The 19,089-nt window shown below is 37.0% G+C and overlaps 1 protein-coding gene across 1 annotated transcript in view; it reads left to right on the forward strand.

Moving 5' to 3' along the window:
• ITGA1 (integrin subunit alpha 1) overlaps nucleotides 1-19,089 on the forward strand; it is a 174,910-nt gene that overhangs the window by 126,756 nt on the left and 29,065 nt on the right. The window contains exons 14-20 of the mRNA XM_022597745.3: nucleotides 1,021-1,278; nucleotides 3,924-4,054; nucleotides 8,036-8,202; nucleotides 9,584-9,720; nucleotides 11,711-11,821; nucleotides 13,865-14,074; nucleotides 16,487-16,567. Of these exons, the coding sequence (XP_022453453.1) occupies nucleotides 1,021-1,278; nucleotides 3,924-4,054; nucleotides 8,036-8,202; nucleotides 9,584-9,720; nucleotides 11,711-11,821; nucleotides 13,865-14,074; nucleotides 16,487-16,567 (1,095 nt within the window). The remainder of the gene's footprint in view (nucleotides 1-1,020; nucleotides 1,279-3,923; nucleotides 4,055-8,035; nucleotides 8,203-9,583; nucleotides 9,721-11,710; nucleotides 11,822-13,864; nucleotides 14,075-16,486; nucleotides 16,568-19,089) is intronic.

Raw genomic sequence — 19,089 nt, forward strand, 5'->3', positions numbered from 1 at the left:
TAGAATTCTGATAAAGTAGTTCAAACCGTTAGATATTTTCTGCTTGTAAATGTGAACTTTTTAAAGAGTATATAGAATAAAGATAAATAAATCTCACTAAATTGCTAAATTCACAGGGCAACCATTCATGAGCTCTGGTCTAGAGGTGGGTCACATTAACAGTTCAAGCTGTGTGTGTGTGTGTGTGTGTGTGTGTGTGTGTGTGTATGTGTGTGTGTGTGTAAAGGGGGAAGGGGGAGAGACTGTGGAGAAACACTGACTTTTAAGGCAGTGACACCAAAGACTTTGAGCAAACTGCTATGGTCTTTGGAATACTTCACTCTGCTACAGTGAGATTTTGTTTCTCTGATCCTAACTTTAGCCATCATTTGCTAAGCGAAATAATTCTTGATTTCTTCATTAGAAAAATTTTTTGATGTTTTGATGTTTAAAAAATCTTCATTAGATTTTTTGCAAAGTTGGGATGTATCTATTTAGCTTGTTAAATTATTAGAGTCTTTCCCATATTAATTATTTTAAATCATAAATTACATATCTTTCTTCCTATCATCTTTTTGATTCGTCCTGTCAACATTTTTTTGGCCCTGTGCTGTTTTTCCCAAGAAAATCTGTTCCTGTTCATCATTGCTAGCACTTTCCGTCCTTTATAGGGGAGAATAGAGAGAGACTTTTCCAAAAAGCACAATAATGGGTGAAGAAAGGATAGTGACACGAATTGAGGATTTTAAAATTCAGCTCTTCAGCTTTAAAAAGCTGCTGTGAGTTATGTACTCACTTGATTACATTAAAAGGAGAATCCATTAAAATCCTCAGTACATCATCTTTCCCACATTTCTACAGTCTGTTCTTTGAAATCTCTAACTTTGCTCTCAGATAGACACACTTTTTAAGAAATTTTACAAACTTTACCATTGAGGTACAAATGGTTTTTAGTAGCACTGATTTAGTATGTACTTAGAAACTTCGCTCTGCTGTAGTAATGACAGAAATCCATAAGTATCCTGTTTATCTTTCTTCCAGACAAGGTTTGAATATCAAATGAGCCTGGAACCCATGAAGCAGACTTGCTGTTCGTCTCTGAAGCACAATTCATGCACAAAGGAAAACAAAAATGAACCATGTGGAGCTCGTTTTGGAACAGCTATTTCTGCTGTGAAAGACCTCAATCTTGATGGATTTAATGACATCGTGATAGGAGCACCCCTGGAAGATGATCATGGGGGAGCCGTGTACATTTATCATGGAAGTGGCAAGACTATAAGGGAAGAGTATGCACAAGTAAGAAGTTAAACCTACAGATTCTTTTATTTAATTATAATTTAGTGTAGCAGGAGTGGATGTTACTGCAATACAACAGTGGTGTATTGTCATACAATCAGTAGCAATATATGGGGTTTTTTAGCTTTATTATTCATTGAGATAACATTGGTTTATTATATTACACGTATATTTCTGATTCTGTGATTCTTGCCCTTAAGTGATAAGTGGGTTCAATACCAATGTCTTGCTTCATGAGTTATTTTTTTTTCTCTGTCTCTTGGGAAACTAGATTTCTAATTCTGTTTTCTTTATAGAAGAATTACTTGTAATTTTATTCTTTTATCTAGTTTTTTTCTTTTTTCTGTTGTTATTTGCCTTGTCTCCATGACCTGATCTTTTGAAATGGTAAAAAAAGCAAAACAGGGGCTTCCCTGGTGGCGCAGTGGTTGAGAGTCCGCCTGCCGATGCAGGGAACACGGGTTCGTGCCGCGGTCCGGGAGGATCCCACATGTCGCGGAGCGGCTGGGCCCATGAGCCATGGCCGCTGAGCCTGCACATCCACAGCCTGTGCTCCGCAACGGGAGAGACCACAGCAGTGAGAGGCCCGCGTACCACAAAAAAAAAAAAAAAAAAAAAAAAAAAAAGCAAAACAAAAGAACGCTTTTTAACAATGCTATTTAACATCTACAGTGTGCCTGATCATAAACAGAGGATACCACTTTCTGAGTAAGAGAACAATAATTACATGATTTAGCCAATAAAGGAGATGAAATTGTTTTTATATTCAATACCCATGTTTTTATAATAAAATCACATTAAGTTTATATTTATGAATTAAATTGGTATATTTTCATCAAATAAATTTGGGCTTCTGAAGGTTTATAATTTTCTCCCAAGTAATCCCTCTTGGAAAAAAATAATCTGAATAATTAAACTTAACCTTCAGGGGATTTCTTTTGTTCTTGTTTTAAATTTATTGTCAGTTAATGGCTCTAATACGTAAATGTAACTTTTTCCTACCTGAGAAAAATGTCCATCTACAGAAGTGTTTCATGCATTATAAAAGTAAAAGAGTTTAAAGGAATTCTTCTAATGTAGTTGTCTGTTTTTAAGTAACCATAGTTAATTAGGCATTGAACAACTACTTGTAAACAAAATAGAATTCACTACTTTTCTAGCTTACATAACATGAAAAGAAAAGCAGAACATCAGTTATTTCTCTTTACAGTTGATTGTTCTTCGGTTCTGTAGTCAATAGAATTCTCAAAATATATTCATGTCTTGCGAAGTTGTGCTTAATTTTTCATAAAGTCATAATGACCTTAATAGTGAAACAACAAAATAAAGGCATATTTCTGTAATGACACTGCTATCCATTTAATAAGTGATTTGCTTCTGTTAAAAATCTTCATGGTTTTTTGTAACTGGAAATAGGCTGTATTAACTATGGGGGCATGATAGAATCAGGAACTGAAGGAAGGAGTTCCTTGTGTTCTACCCCTTTATTCATTCAGTTTCAATCCCTCACATTTAATGGAGTGGCATTTGCAGTAGAAAAAGAAGGATTTTTAAATCATTAGTAAGTAGACTAGATTGCCATAAGCAATTAATTTTGTAAAATGGTGGTAAATCAAGGTGCAGCTTTAAGCAACAAAAACAATAAAGAATATTAGAGTTGAGTTTGTTTAATTATTGGCAAAATGCTTTCCCAAGGATAGGTGAGGATGTGCTCATTCATTTCCATGGTAACTAGAGGTGCTGCTTGTGTATGGAATGGTCCAGAACCAAACTGAATCAAGTCCTCCAGCAACAGTGGGGCTGAAAAAATAAGGAAATAATTTCCACTGAGTCACAAACATTTAAGCATGAAAAATGTTTCCATCTGGTTTGCCTTATTTTGCTTCTTATTTTATGATATTTAAGTGGAAAAACAGGAGGATAAGGAGATCCCGAGTTTAGGGAGTGTCTGTCAGTCGGGTTTCCCTGCCGTCAGGTTCTATTAAAATATTATCAGCTTGAACCCAAGCTAAGTCAGGAAGTACAGATGTCAAACATATTATGTATGGTAATGTGCACAGATCAGTCTTCGAGAACTCCATATTCATTGTGCCTTCCCAACGTTGTGGATACGTATGAATGAAATTGAGTCTATTATGCTCTTGACTTTCAGAACCACTTTTGACAGACAGTAAAGATTGCATATTGAAAAATGTATTTGATAGCATGTATTATTTATACCCAGCCTCAAAGTTCAGTGAACCCCAAACTGACCCTAGGATAATTTTGTACTCCCCCTCTTGCTTGTATGATGTGTTTACAGCACCTTTAAATATCTCTGTGTAATGGAATTGAACAGGAACTAGAAAGTAGAGCCAGTTATTCATAATGTTTTCCTTGAGGATTGGACAAGATGACGTTATATATTTTCCCCTCTCCCTGGTGTCAATAACCCTGAAATGATTTTGTCTGCACTATAAAAAGAATATCCTTTGGGAATATCTGAGTAATTCCTCTTGTCTCCACACGAGGGGCCTCTTGGGCAGGTTTCCAAAAGATCTCTAATTTTAATTTTTTGTTAACCAATCCAAGTTCTCAGATTTATTTGAAACTGTTTTTGAAGAGACTCTTCTGACATTAAAAACTCTCTGCTGGGATTTTCACAGCGTATTCCATCAGGGGGAGATGGCGAGACACTGAAATTTTTTGGCCAGTCTATCCACGGAGAAATGGATTTAAATGGTGACGGTCTGACTGATGTCACTATTGGGGGCCTTGGTGGTGCTGCCCTCTTCTGGTATGTATTTGAATAACATCCAATTAATATGATAATATTTTCCAAACAGTTCCAGAGCTCAGAGTATGATTAGAATTTATATACCAAATGTCTGTTTCTTTTTGTGCTCCATTATTCAGATAAAAATTATGCAGTTTGGGAATCTGAGAAGTTGATAAATCTTAAAAATAGAGAAACCATATTAAAGGAACAAATAGAATCAACACTTAATTGGGGTATCTATCATGTAATTGTCACTAACATAAGTATTCTGCTTGTAGGGAAGCATAGGGGAAAGTGAGCCTCATACAGGATGTATATAAACAAGAAACTTTCCCTAAATTTAAGTTACTTACAAGCTTTTAGCTCTTCATTCATTTACCTAACACATAGAACTAGACATTTGTGCACCGCTGTCTGATTATGTTTACATTGTTGGTCAAGCATAGAAGCATCTACAGTAATATCTTTTCTACTTTATATCTTTTCTACTGTAATAGATACAGTAATATCTATCACCTTTAAAATGCCTGCATCCTCAAATTAATTTCAGTTAACTGTAAAATCCTCATCAATCGTCACATATATTCATTAATACCATTTTATTAATCAATTAACTTATTAATAAAAATAATTTATTAATAGCATTAATAACTAGCTTTAACTAGTTAATAAGACATGATTTCAAAAAGGTTCTATTTGAAAAAAATGTGACTAAAAAGTGTCAATAACCTTAACGAGAAATTTGTGTGATAATTTTGAAATATGTTGCAAACTTTGTTAAGACATATAAAGGAAGGATTTAATAAATAAAAAAATATTTATGCCATGTGCCTCAATGGAAAGTCCACATGTTGATTCTTTCAAATTAATCATTAGTTTAGTGCAATTCAGATAGTCTTTTGCCAAACTTTATGTAGAAGGATAGTAAAGAAAATTGTGAAAGAGGTGAAGATAGAGACTGGAAAATATGACTTTGTCATAATTTAAGATAATCCTTAAGAACTAATGGTCAAGTAAAAGTTGTACACTAAACTATACAGAGTAACCATTATGTTTTTTAAAAAATATTTTTAACTGTACAGTAGAGGGAAAGGAAAACTGAAAGGTGATGCCTAGGAGGGGAGAATGCTGGGCAGCAATGGCTGTGACTTTCGGGGGAGCCCACCCGAAAGCAAGGCTCCAGACCAGAAGTCACCAGTTTCGGGAACAAAGAGAACATTTAGTTTTTGTTCGAACTGTTAATCCTGGATTAATTCATTAAGATAATCTTTACCCAGGAATATTTATTGTATTTACCCCTGTATATTAAAAAATATACATAGTTTTTTTTGTTTTGTTTTTTGCGGTACGCGGGCCTCTCACTGCTGTGGCCTCTCCCGTTGCAGAGCACAGGCTCTGGACGCGCAGGCTCAGCGGCCATGGCTCACGGGCCTAGCCGCTCCGCGGCATGTGGGATCTTCCTGGACCGGGGCACAAACCCGTGTCCCCTGCATCGGCAGGCGGACTCTCAACCACTGTGCCACCAGGGAAGCCCAAAAAATATACATACGTTTTAAGGACGATTTTTATTCTCCAGTTTTGCCTCAAGGGCTTCTTACAAAGCCCTGAAAACTTGTTTCTGGCCTTTTCCTGTCCCCAGTCAAGGCTTTATCATCGAGGGGCCAGAATGACAGACTTGGGTCCCTGTTGTCGCCCAGCAAAATGGACTAAACCAGTATACTGCAACGTGAAGACCAAGATTTTCAATGCTGAAGGAGGGATTGAGAGTGGATATGGATGACAGGTGATAAACATAGGCCCACCCAGCAGTCAGGGACATCCAGGAGCAAATGGGAGAACCCCATCCTGTGGGTAGACTGAGCCACAGACGCTGTAAAGATCTGCGTGGGGCAGAGACGAGATGTGGGTTGGGGAGTGGTCAAGGCAGCCTCATGCCCAGAGGATCCAAACTTCCAAGCAGGAAACTAGACACGCTCATTCACTCATTCGTTGCTGGTGAAACAGTAAACTGGTTAAAACGCATTAGCAGGCATTTGTCACTGAAGTGTTAAAAAGCCTTAAAATGTTCATACTTTTTAATTTTACCTCCTAATAATTTTTTGAAGATATAGTTTATGGTTAAAGATGTATGGTCTTTAGAGTAATCACAGTGCTGTAGGTTATAGATATTTTTTGAAGAAGGTAAGATAAATATCCAGTAAGAGAGCTTTGAGTAACTAGATTATGGTTCATGCATGTGTTGGAATCGTATACTGCCATTAACAATAATATTCTCAGAAAAATAGAAATATTGGAAGGTTGTTTATTATATTATGTTTTTAAAGTACTTATGCTTGTATATGTATATGGGCCAGTGTGTGTGTGTGTGTGTGTATACTTATGCATGTATGTGTGTGTATGCGTCTCTCTCTATACAGATGTACATATATATGTATATGAATGGTGATTATTGTTGAATGATAGAATTACAACTGATTTGTATTTTCTTTGTTTCCTTTACTATATTTTCATATTTTCTATGTGTAAATTGTTTTAAAAGAAAAATAACTATAATTTTTCTTTTCAAACGCAAAAGCATAAGCAGGGACCTATGTATTCACAAGATACCTAGCTCTAAAGAGCCAGTCTGGTTACAAGGCAGAAACCAGATAACGGTGTTCAACAATTATGCTGGCTTTATTCTAAGGCATTAGCATCAAGCTCCGTATACTCTGCCTAATTTTGTATTACTCTGCTCTCACTTCAGATTACTGGAAATCACTGGGCTTTGGAACTAAAAAGACTGGGTTTAAAATCCCAATTTTGCCCTCTGAACAGCTTTTGACCTTGGATAAAATATACTTGATCTCTCAGAGGCTCAGTTATCTCACATATGAAAGAGAGATAATATCATATCTTGTTATGAAAGTTAATTTAAAATTTAAATGAATAATAAATAGCATGTGTGCCTAGCACAGCGCTTCAAATGCTATTCTGCTTCTCCTTCTCAGAAACAGGGACAAGGCTGAACCTACAAGAAGAACAGACAAGTATTAATAGTGCAGAAACGATGTCCAGGGGCCTCTGGACTCTTTCCAGATTGGGAGCAAACTCAAAAGTGCGGAAAATATGGTTTTGGTTCTAAGGTTGCACCTGGTTGCTTGGTTTTATCTCTTTTCTATCATGGGCAATATGGGTCTTTGGCCTATAAATTGTAGGGGATGAAAAATAATTTTGTCTTTACCCTTCTGAGTTGTTGGCTGAGACGACTGTAGTAAAAGAAGGCAAATAAAAAAAAAAAACGCAGAAGTTTATTAACACGTATACCTCATGTATACATGGGAGATCCCAGGGAAAAATGAATAGCTTCCCCAGGTAGCTTAACATTCACACTTAAAAATCATCTTAATAGGGAAAGGGGAGGGGGCTGTAGGCCTCAGGGGAGAGTAAATGATTTTGTTAGGAAAGATGAATAGGCCCTCAGGAGAATAGATGGGAGGTAAGATGGTTTGCAACAAAGTTTGTCTGGGTGTGGTGTCCACTGCAACCTCCTCTCTTGTAATGAGTCAATTTTCCCTGGTTGATGAAACTCCTGGGTAGAGATTTATGACAAGTGAGTTTCTTTTGGAGGATCTGTCTTTAAGCAGGTAAGCAGAGTTCAGAGAAAGCCTCTCCCTGCATTTTTTGTGTTTTAAGTGCCTGCAGCTCAAAATCAATATACCAAAGCGGCATGTTTGGGGGTGGCCTGTCCTAAACTCCTATAGACATATTTTAGGGTTGCATATTCTGCTACCCTTCAGAAACCAAAGCCTAACATGGTTCCAGAATAACCTGGGTGCCTTCAGAACATCAATTACAATTTCTTCTATATCAAAGATTCAAGAGAGAAAGGAGTCCTGAGAACCCATACTGTATACAAAGAAGAATCCTCTTTGATGCACTCACTTTGCACTCCCAAAATGATGGCATGCATTAAATGTAAAAATGTGTGAGTCATCACCATGGCTTATGTGTTTGCAGGTCCCGAGATGTGGCTGTAGTTAAAGTGACCATGAATTTTGAACCCAATAAAGTGAATATTCAAAAGAAAAACTGCCGCGTGGAGGGAAAGGAAACAGTATGCATAAATGCCACAGTGTGTTTTGATGTGAAATTGAAGTCCAAAGAAGACAGGGTTTACGAAGCTGGTAAGTGTCATATATACAGAAGCACTTTGGGGCAGGAGGACAATGTATTTGCTCCTGCATGATGAAATCCAGTGAGATATTTTTTTTTATTTCCCTCGATGATAGGAATCTGCACATCACCTTTGCCCCTGCAAACAGGTTGAACCTTGAAAAAAATTCTATTGCAGAAGGAATAGGTTATGGAACCCAGTAAATTCTGGAGCAGAAACTACATGCTTATGTTTGGTGGCCTTCCACAGCTGGATTCCATGTTTCCCCTCTGGCTCTCCTTTTGACTCTGAACAGTCAAGTGCTAAAGAGAGAGAAAGACAGAGACACCAGTTGAGAGGCAGAGTTGGAAACTGGGCTCTCTCCAGTAAGGACCTGACTGCCCAGACACCCTACCTTCCTGAGATTCCTTTGCTCCAGTCAGGAGGTGACCCTGGTTTTTGAGTGTCAGACAGATTCCATGTATGTTCTCAGGCACATCACGTCAGCCTGGGTATCCCCCTTTTTCCTGCACTCTACAATTTCTAAAGCAGTTTTTAATGATATTGAAACATGTTGGAGTCAAAACTATGAAGGCCATTGGCTGTCGAAGAGTAATTTACTCTGCAAACCAAATACAAGTAGAATGAGAAAAACCCCTAATCCTTAAAATCTATTTTTCTAAATTTTTTCTACATGTGCATATTTATGATCTGCAGTGGACCTCTGACTGGAAGATAAATGAGGTACAGGAATGTAAAATAACAATTAACATTTTCATATGCAACATTATTTGTCTTATTTTTGTGTAGTAATTAAGCAATCAAGTAAGAAAGATTGTTGCCTTCATAGAAAGTATAAGGTTTAACTCATTTTGCTCATTGTGGTGTGCTTATTTTGTTAAACTTATTTATTAGGCTTATATTATTATATCCTTTGAACATAGTCTAAAATGACATTTTCTATAAAATAGGTTAAAATGTCACTAATGTATTTTTTTCTCTATTGAAATACAACATAACAAATATTCCAATCAGGGATCCAACATTTCTACACTAAAAAAAAAAAAAAATTAAGTGAAAACCCAGTAAACATAGGCATGGACAAGAAATTAGGTGGTATGTAGGGGTGTGTGTGTGTGTGTGTGTAAACATACATATACATTTTAAAATAAGCGTAATTAAACATTAAAAGCCTTGTGAACTCAGAAAGCAGTTCTACAGAGTTCTTCAAGGTTATCTTCATGACTGCAAATACATTGTATTACAGTAGTATGGATATGCTGAATAACAGAGAACTTTTGTCGACTGATTGCCCAAGAGATTTTTCTGTAATGTTAATTTAATGAACTGGATCATATGAAAATGACCTGAAATGAACATATCTGTCAATTATTCTTTTTTTATTTTTATAGATATGCAATACCGTATCACACTAGATTCTCTAAGACAGATATCACGGAGTTTTTTCTCTGGAACTCAAGAGAGGAAGATTCAAAGAAACATCACAGTTCGAGAATCAGAATGCACTAAGCATTCCTTCTACATGTTGGCAAGTAAATCATATATAATAGCTGCCTTGTTCCAAATCAAAAATAAAGTATAGATGTCTTATTTCAAGCCAGTCAATCTTACTTTTATTTCAAAGCGCAAATCATGAATTAAACTTTGTTCACTTTTATCGGAAAATCACAGGTCTGATTTTCTAATTTCCAAATACATTTCATAAAACTATCTTTCATCTTCCCTGTGTATGCTGTCAAATATCCATACATTATGGAACATCAAAAGGCACAGTCCACCAATTGATAGAGACCTTGTATTTCATTCATTTATTCATTTCATTCATTCATTCTTTCTTTCAAGTTGAACTTTAACAACAAGTTAGAATCTAACTCGTTGAACTTTTGTGGGCCTTGTCCGTCAGAAGTGCTTAAATGCCCTGAGGGGAAACTGTTGGGCCATATGCGTTCCAGGGTCTGTTCTTGTCCACTGAACTATGTGTTTCACTCTTTGACTTTAGATTAAAGGAAAAAGATCTGGTGTTTTCTATCATCTGTAGACTTTGTGCTACCTGTCCCTGTTTTGGTGGATGAGGGAGCCTTGGAAAGCAAATGATGAACCTCTAGAGATGGCTGATAAGCCAGTTTGAACCATTTTAAATGTATTTTATCGGGTCACTGTGTATGTGGGACAGGAGTTTCTTAAACATTTTCTTAAAAGGTACATGACACTAAAGAAGAAGAAAAGAAGAATGGATGCACTGAGAAAACACTGATTTTGTTAACAGAGATTGAGACTTAGAGACTTGAACATGATCTTAGAATTTTAAATGAAATAGGCCTGTTTGCCCCACCTCTGACTTATTTCTGTATTCTTGATGCATTCATCTTCCATATTTTGAAAATATTGTAGTCAGGGGCAGGAAAGTGACAGAAGACATGCGTGCTGGTGTGCCATGTTTACTCTTCCTCAGTGATTTTCAAGTCAATATTCCCCATGACATATGTCAAAATAAGCTTATTTGGTCAACATTGAAGTCAATTTATGATTAGAAAAATAAAAATGGAGGGTTTCTTTTAATTTGTTTCATCAGAATTGAACATTTAGGAGTTAGAACTGGGATAAGATTTGAAAAGCCATGAAACCAGATTTGGCAGTGCCTCCAACCTGCTAAAAAAGCACTGTAGTATATGTTTCTCCAAAAATTTAGTATCTAGCTATATCTAGGCACTGGGATTAAAAGGAATGAACTAGTTTCAAAATTTCCAAAATTCTTCTGGATTTTAATGGATACTTTAACATTTTTTCTGGGGTCAGCCAGGATGGAATTTGTTTCCCAGCTTCCTCACTTTCTGAGTAATTTTGACAAAGTGGTTTAGTCTCTTAGAGACTCAGTTTTCTATCTGTAAAATAAAGACTGTAATTAGTATGCATCTTGGAGGATTGTTGAAATAATTCTTAATAATGTGTATAAAGCTCATAATTCTGGATATGTCATGAATGATGGCTGTCAATGATGATAGTATAAACAATGTTCATCACATCCATATTATTTTCATATCATTTCACATATAAAATTCTTACAACTCAAGGTATATATTATATTAATGAAATGCAACTCAATTTAAAGAAGGGTTGCTCCCTTGAAGTTGAAAGACTTTCCTATAAGTATTACACAGTGATTTTTAGCTCGAGGTCTCAAGAGAAAGGATATTATTATGTAAGTAGCTTTGAGGGGTACATCCTGACATGGCCAAGTACGACCTATCCATCATTCCAGCAGGCCCATCTGAGAAGCTGGACATGAGTCAACTGGTTGCAATAGGAAGCCTCTGCATTCGTTCTAGCAGCGTCCCTTGTCAAGGTAGAAGGGCAGTCTCTCTCCAGTGAAGCAAAAGCCTGATCAGATTATATGTCAGATCAGGTACACAAGAATGTCCAGTGAGCCTGGCACACAGGGCAGAAGAAGGAAGCCATGACAAGGTCAGAACATCCAATTAATATGATGCCGATAACATATTTTATGTTTTCACCTCTAGGACAAGCATGACTTTCGGGACTCTGTGAGAATAACTTTGGATTTTAATCTTACCGATCCAGAAAATGGGCCCGTTCTTGATGATTCTTTACCAAATTCAGTACATGAATATGTGAGTCAGATTTTTTAAAATTCAGAATACTTATTTGTGGATATATTGGGGAAAAAAACTGAAACACATAAACAGATGTATACACAGAAGCCTAAATCAATTATATTATTAAAAAAAAAAGAATTAGGGCTTCCCTGGTGGCGCAGTGGTTGAGAGTCCGCCTGCCGATAGGGGACACATGTTCATGCCCCGGTCTGGGAAGATCCCACATGCCGCGGAGTGGCTGGGCCCGTAAGCCATGGCCGCTGAGCCTGCGCATCCACAGCCTGTGCTCCGCAACGGGAGAGACCACAGCAGTGAGAGGCCCGCGTACCGCAAAAAAAAAAAAAAAAAAAAGAATTAGACTCTTCTAGACTTCTCCCAATTCTTCTAACTTCCTACTGTTGGAGTTTAAGGGAACTTATAAATGACACCTATTTTTATCGCCCCTAAATTTAGGACCAATCGAAAGAAAGACATGGGTTGGCCAATTGGAACTCCCCTTTATTACTAATGAACACTGGGTTGCAGGGCATGGTTTGGGTATAATGGGTGTCCTCCTACGGAGCCAGGCATAGACCACAGGTAACCAAATAGGTCATTAGCAGTGCTCGGCAATCTCAGGCCAGCAATCTCGGGCCTTTCGGGGGGCCCACCTTGTAAAACTTGCAGAATGGAAATGTAGATGTATGCTTCCCATGAGCTCACCACCGCCCCAAGAGCAGAAGAGACAGGAAGGGACTGAGCTGTGTTCACCTAGTTTTTGCTTCCAAATTCACAGAGTCTACTGTCCCACCCCTGAGAAAGAGTGAGTGAGTGGGTAAAAGGATGGGATCACAAGTGTGGCACCAATGGAGGAATCACTAGTGGTGGAGAATTAGCTTTCCCCCGCACCTATCTTCTGCTTTCCCTTCTCCCTTCCAAATATATTTATTGAGTGTCTAATATGTACCAGACATCAGAGCTTACAGTCTAACCTAGGAAATAGTTATTAGGTAGTAATTAAAGCACATGCTCTGGAGAACTTCCAGAGCTCAACGGGAACTTCTGCTAGACTGAAGTGTTTCAGGGCCACTCCCTGGAACTTATGACATTGCATTTGAGACCTGAAGCCTAGGAAGTGGAAGAGCAGTGGTCCAAGCAGAGGGATATGTGCAAAGGTTCTGAGGCATAAAAGGAACTAAACTAAAATCACTAGCATGGCTGAAGCCGAAGAGCAAGGGCAGAAGGTCATGTGGGATGAGGCAGGAGGCATAAGCAGGAGCCAGATCACCAGGACTTTATGCCACTGCACAGATTTTAAATGTTTTTGAGGAGCCGTGGAATGCCATTGTTGGTTTTAATTGGTTCACTGATACCACTGGATTTTTTTTTTTTAAGGATTACTTCAGCTGCGCAGTGGAGAATGATTGGAGGGAATCAAGAGCGGGTGTGGGAGACCAGTCAGGAAGCTGTTACTTTAGTCTAGGGAGGAAATAAGATGGGTTGGACTAGAGGTGGTAGTGGAAATGGAGAGGCAAGGAGAGCTGTGGGAAATATTTAGAACAGTGGTAGAATGGACTGTTCTTGGTGATTGATTAGATAAGGGGAAGGGCTTAATGAAGAAAAGGAGTCAAGGGAAGCTCCCAGTTATGTGGCTTGCTCATTTTCTACCCTCTTGACTGAGGCTATTATGATCCTAAGTATTTGATTCTTTTAAATAGAAAATCTCATAATCAGAGGTGAGTGTTACAGTGTTCTCTCATAACTTTGGATTGTAGAGTACTTGACTTATTTCTTTGAAACTGTTCTACTCTGGCAGACGAAAGCCATTGAAAAACATCTGTGAAAACTGTGCATTCCTTAAAGGAATGGAAGAATTTATAACCAAAAGTAAAGGTTATAATTTTCCCCTATCAATTATAGGAACAACTGTAAAAATTCCTTATGATTTCTGCAGTGAAATCTATTCTCTTTATGATTTTCTTCTTTCGGCAGTATGTCATTTCTTTTATGCAAGTTCATAGGTAATTTTCAGTAATGCCTAGCTAAAGTTTGAAAAATGTTTTTCTGTGAACATTTCAGATTCCCTTTGCCAAAGATTGTGGAAACAAGGAAAAATGTATCTCGGACCTCGCCCTGGATGTCTCCACCACAGAAAAGGGCCTGCTTATTGTCAGGTCCCACAATGATAAGTTCAATGTTAGCCTCACAGTCAAAAATAAAGAGGACAGTGCCTATAACACCAGAACCATAGTGAATTATTCTCCAAATCTAATTTTTTCAGGAATTGAGGTAAACTTTTAGTTTTACATTTATTTATTCTTGTAATACTCACACGTTGAACCTACTTTTCATACTACTGAGGTAAATTTTTATTACATTGATTTTAGAATAGAAAGCATTTTGTACAAAATTAGTACTCACTGATGGTGAAAGGACCAAGATTTTTTTAAAAGCTTTTTCTGGATATATTTCTTTAGAGCTCTACGACTCTTCTTGGATTCAGTATGAGGAGAGGATCTCTGATATACCAAAACTTTATGCATGGGCTTCCCTGGTGGCGCAGTGGTTGAGAGTCCGCCTGCCGATGCAGGGGACACGGGTTCATGCCCCGGTCTGGGAGGATCCCACATGCCGCGGAGCAGCTGGGCCCGTGACCCATGGCCGCTGAGCCTGCGCGTCCGGAGCCTGTGCTCCTCAACGGGAGAGGCCACAGCAGTGAGAGGCCCACGTACCGAAAAAAAAAAAAAAACATTATGCTTCACAGAAGCCTTACACCACTGAAATTGAGACTTGAGTCAAGAAAAAAAATAAACATAACACTCAAAGTCAAAAGTTTAACAGAAGGGCAGAGAAGGAGTAATACACGTGCTGAATGATAACAAAATATTTACATGCAAAAAAATCGATACCATTCCCTACTTTTTCTATACACAATCCTTAAACTGGCAAGAGAGTTGTATTAAATGATTATGTCTCATTGTCATGACAGAAGGTTGTTTTAGTTTTTGTTTTGTTTTGTTTTTTTTGACCATGCCACGCAGCTTGCAGGATCTTACTTCCCTGACCAGTGATCGAACCCAGGCCCCTGGCAGTGAAAGTGCCAGGTCCTAACCACTGGACCACCAGGGAATTCCCCAGAAGTTTTTTATTATTTTGGCAATAACATACAGCTGCATAAGATGCTCTATCAGGATTAATTAATACTTCCAAATTTGAAATTTGCTTTTAATTCTGATCTCTGAATGAATATACTGAATTAAAATTCAGTATATATGAGTTAGTAATATATATAATTCATATTAAAAGCAAATACACTTATTATATACAATATTAAACACTTTAATTGCCTAGTTTCTATAAATTCAGATTTTCACTGACATTTCTCTCCATTTATTAGGATATCACTTAGGAACATGATACTAAGATAGGCTTTAAAAATGTCCTATATTACTACCACCTATTTTATTTTATAATAATAAACACTTATTACTGATATGTACTATTCTAAGTTCTTTATAGTTTTTTTTATTTTATTGAAGTATTGTTGATTTACAATATTGTGTTAATTTCTTCTGTACAGCAAAGTGACTCAGTTATACACATATATATACATATTCTTTTTCATATTCTTTTCCATTATGGTTTCTCACAGGATATTGAATACCCTGTGCTATACAGTGGGACCTTGTTTATCCATCCTATACTACCACCTATTTTAGATTCAGGAAAGAATGTTAATTAAAAATCCAAATGTGCAAATTGATGCTGGGAAAGTATTACCACTGAATTCTTCTCAGAAAAGAGGACTATATTAAATATCATTGTACCTTCTTCAAATGACTTCATGGCCTTGGCAGAGAGGCAGAGCTATGAAATCAACAAGGCCTCTCTTCTCCTCCTACTAATGACAACAATAGTAATAATAATAATAGCAGTCTTTTCTTGAGTCATATTATGTGTCAGAAACTGTTCTACAAGTTCTACTTATTCATAGTTATTTAACTCTCATTAATTCCTTTGTACTAAGTATTATTATACTACAGAGATTCTAAGATAAACCCCTTTTTTCACAATTTAACATTTCTGTAATTGCATTTTACAATTGCTGTGTTAATTTAACAGGCAGCATTATTGTTTCCTTCTTATTGGTATGTAAAATACTGGTGAGTCTCATATTCAAGGTCATTTTCAATTTGATGAGATAGAGTTCGACTAATCCCACTTGACAGAAAATCAGGCCCAGAGAATTGAGGAGTCCCGACAAGGATAAAGCTAACAGTGGTAGAATCAGAGTTTAAATCCTGGTGTTTCCAGGTCAGAACTCAAGCTCTTACCCACTCCTCCAGTGACGACCATTCACTGTGGGCTTCCATGTGTCGGTCCAGTATGTGTGGGTTATTTTGTGCAGCCACCTATTCACCCTGTGAGGTAGATGCTGTTAGTACTCCCATTTTTCAGTGGAAGATCTAGACAGGCTGGTGTGATGCACTTCATCCTACAGCCATCCTTAACCGAAGTGATGTTTTCACATTTCCCTGGGCTGTGGGACAAGTGATCCCAGAATGCTGTGACTCTCACAACTATACTGAGAAACAAATCCTAGCAAAGCAGTCTAAGGCTCAGCCGGGAAAATTCTAGACCATCAAGGTCAAGTACTTCACCTGCGTGTCTGCTCTAATTCTGTTTACTTTCTCTTCCTAGGCTATCCAAAAAGACAGTTGTGAATCCAATCATAATATCACGTGTAAGGTTGGATATCCTTTCCTAAGAAGAGGAGAAATGGTAAGCAGATTATAGAAAATACATGTGGCAATTGGATATGGAAAATAATCTGCTCAAAGCCAAATATATAAATCCTTCTAGTGGTAGTTTAGGATGACATAGATGAACAAGATTGAATTCAAAATTGTGAGATCTTGAAATCAAAAGGCAATTGTGGCATGGGTCAAACTCAGACACCAGGACAAAATTAAGAATTTTTACTCTACAGCTTATATGATAAATGGAGCTGGGAAATTCTGGTATTAGTGTCGCCTATGTAGTAGGCTTTTCTACTGTAGGAAAAAGAATCTTTCAAACCAGTTGGTTTAGAATTTTAGAAACTCTACTTCCATTTCTCTTTTCTTAAAATAATAACCTCACTGAGATATAATTCACATACCACAAAATTCACTCATTTAAAGTTCAGTGGGTTTTAGTATATTCACCAAATTGTGAATTGTGTACCATCACCACAATGGATCCTATAACATTTTCATACCCCACAAAGATACCCTGTATGCATCACTAGTTACTGCTGTTTATTTCCTCGATAACCCCTCCATCAATCCCAGGCAACCACTAATCTACTTTCTTTCTCTATGGATTTGCCTATTCTGACATTTCATATAAATGGAATCATACGATATGTGGCCTTTTGTGACGGGCTGACTGGCTTCTTTCACTTAGCATAATGTTTTCAAGTTTCATCTATTTATCAGTAATTCATTTTTCTTTAATTTCCAAACAATATTCCATTGTATGAATATATCAAATTTTATTCATTTATCAGTTGATGGGCATTTGGGTTTTTTCCACTTTTTTGCTGCTATAAATAATATTTCTATGGATATTTGTGTATAGGTTTGGTATGGACACATGTTTTCAATTCTCTTGGATGTAAACCTAGGGGTGGAATTGCTGAGTTATATGGTAACTAATGTAACATTTTAGGGAACTGCAAAACTGTTTTCCAAAGTGGCTGTACCATTTTACATTCCTGCCAACAATGTATGAGGATTCCAATTTCTCCACATTGTTGCTACCTGTCTTTTTATTATAGCCATCCTGGTGGGTGTGAAGTAGTATCTCATTGATATTTTGATTTGCATTTCCCTAATGGCTAATGAAGTTACATATTTTCATGTGCTTATTGGCCATGTGTATTTTTTTTTGATTAATGTCTATTCAGATCGTTTACCTATTTTTTAATTGGGATATCTTTTTGATTATTCGGTTGTAAGAGATCTTTGTATATTCTACATGCAAGTCTCTTGTCAGAAATGATTTGCAAATATTTTCTTCCATTCTGTAAGTTGTCTTTTCATTTTCTTGATGGTGTTCTTTGGAGCGCAAAAGTGTTTACTTTGATGAAGTCCAATATATTTATTTATTCTTTTGTCATTCATGCTTTTGGTATCATATCTAGGAAGACTTTGCCTAACCCAAAGTCACAGTTACTCCTGTTTTTTCCAAGGGCTTTACAGTTTTAGCCCTTATATTTAGATCTATGATCCATTTTGATGGACTTTTGTGTATGGTGTAAGTAAAGAGTCCAACTTCATTCTTTGTGGCTATTCCCACACCATTTATTGAAAAGACTATTCATTCCCCCATTGAATTGTCTTGGCACTCTTGTTGAAAATCAGTGGACCATAAACACATGGGTTTATTTCTTGGATCTTTGTTGTATTTCATTGATCTATATGTCTGTCTTCATGACAGTACCACATTGTTTTGATTACCATAGCTTTGTTGTAAGTTTTGAAATCAGGAATTTTAAGTCTTCTAACTATGCTTTCTTTTTCAAAATTGTTTGGCTATTCCACGTCCCTTGCATTTCCATTTGTATTTTAGAATCAGCTTGTCAGTTTCTGCAAAAAAAAAAAAAAAGCCAGCTGGGAGTTTGGTGGGTATTACATTGAATCTGTAGATCTATTTGGGGAGTGTTACCATCTTAAAAATATTAAGTCTTCTGACCCATGAGCATGGGATGTCTTTCCATTTATTTAGATCTCCTTTAATTACTTTCAAAACTGTTTTGTAGTTTACAGAATACAAGTTTGCATCTCCTTTGTTAAATATATTTCTAAGCATTTTATTCCTTTTGATGCTGTTTTAATGGAAATCTCCTTTTAATTCATTTTCAGATTGTTTATTGCTAATGCATGGAGATACATTTTTTTTTCATACTGATCTTTTACCCTGCAATCTTTCTGGAATTATTTATTCTAATAGTTTTTTTTAGAGGATTCCTTAGGATATTCTATATATAAGATCGTGTCATCTGCAAATAGAGGCATCGTTTCCAATCCAATGCCTTCTATTCCTTTTTCTTATCTAATTGCCCTGCCTAGAACCATACTAATTGAATAGAAGAGAGAAGAGCTCTTTCATCTCTTTTTAAAGAAATATTTGTGGCTTCCTTGGTGGCACAGTGGTTGAGAATCCACCTGCCAGTGCAGGGGACACGGGTTCCATCCCTGGTCTGGGAAGATCCCACATGCCGAGGAGCAACTAAGCCTGTGTGCCACAACTACTGAGCC

The sequence above is a fragment of the Delphinapterus leucas genome, chromosome 3, assembly GCF_059928025.1.
Source record: "Delphinapterus leucas isolate spDelLeu-1000000601 "Yukka" chromosome 3, BTC_Dleu_Yukka2, whole genome shotgun sequence".
Taxonomy (NCBI): Eukaryota; Metazoa; Chordata; class Mammalia; order Artiodactyla; family Monodontidae; genus Delphinapterus; species Delphinapterus leucas.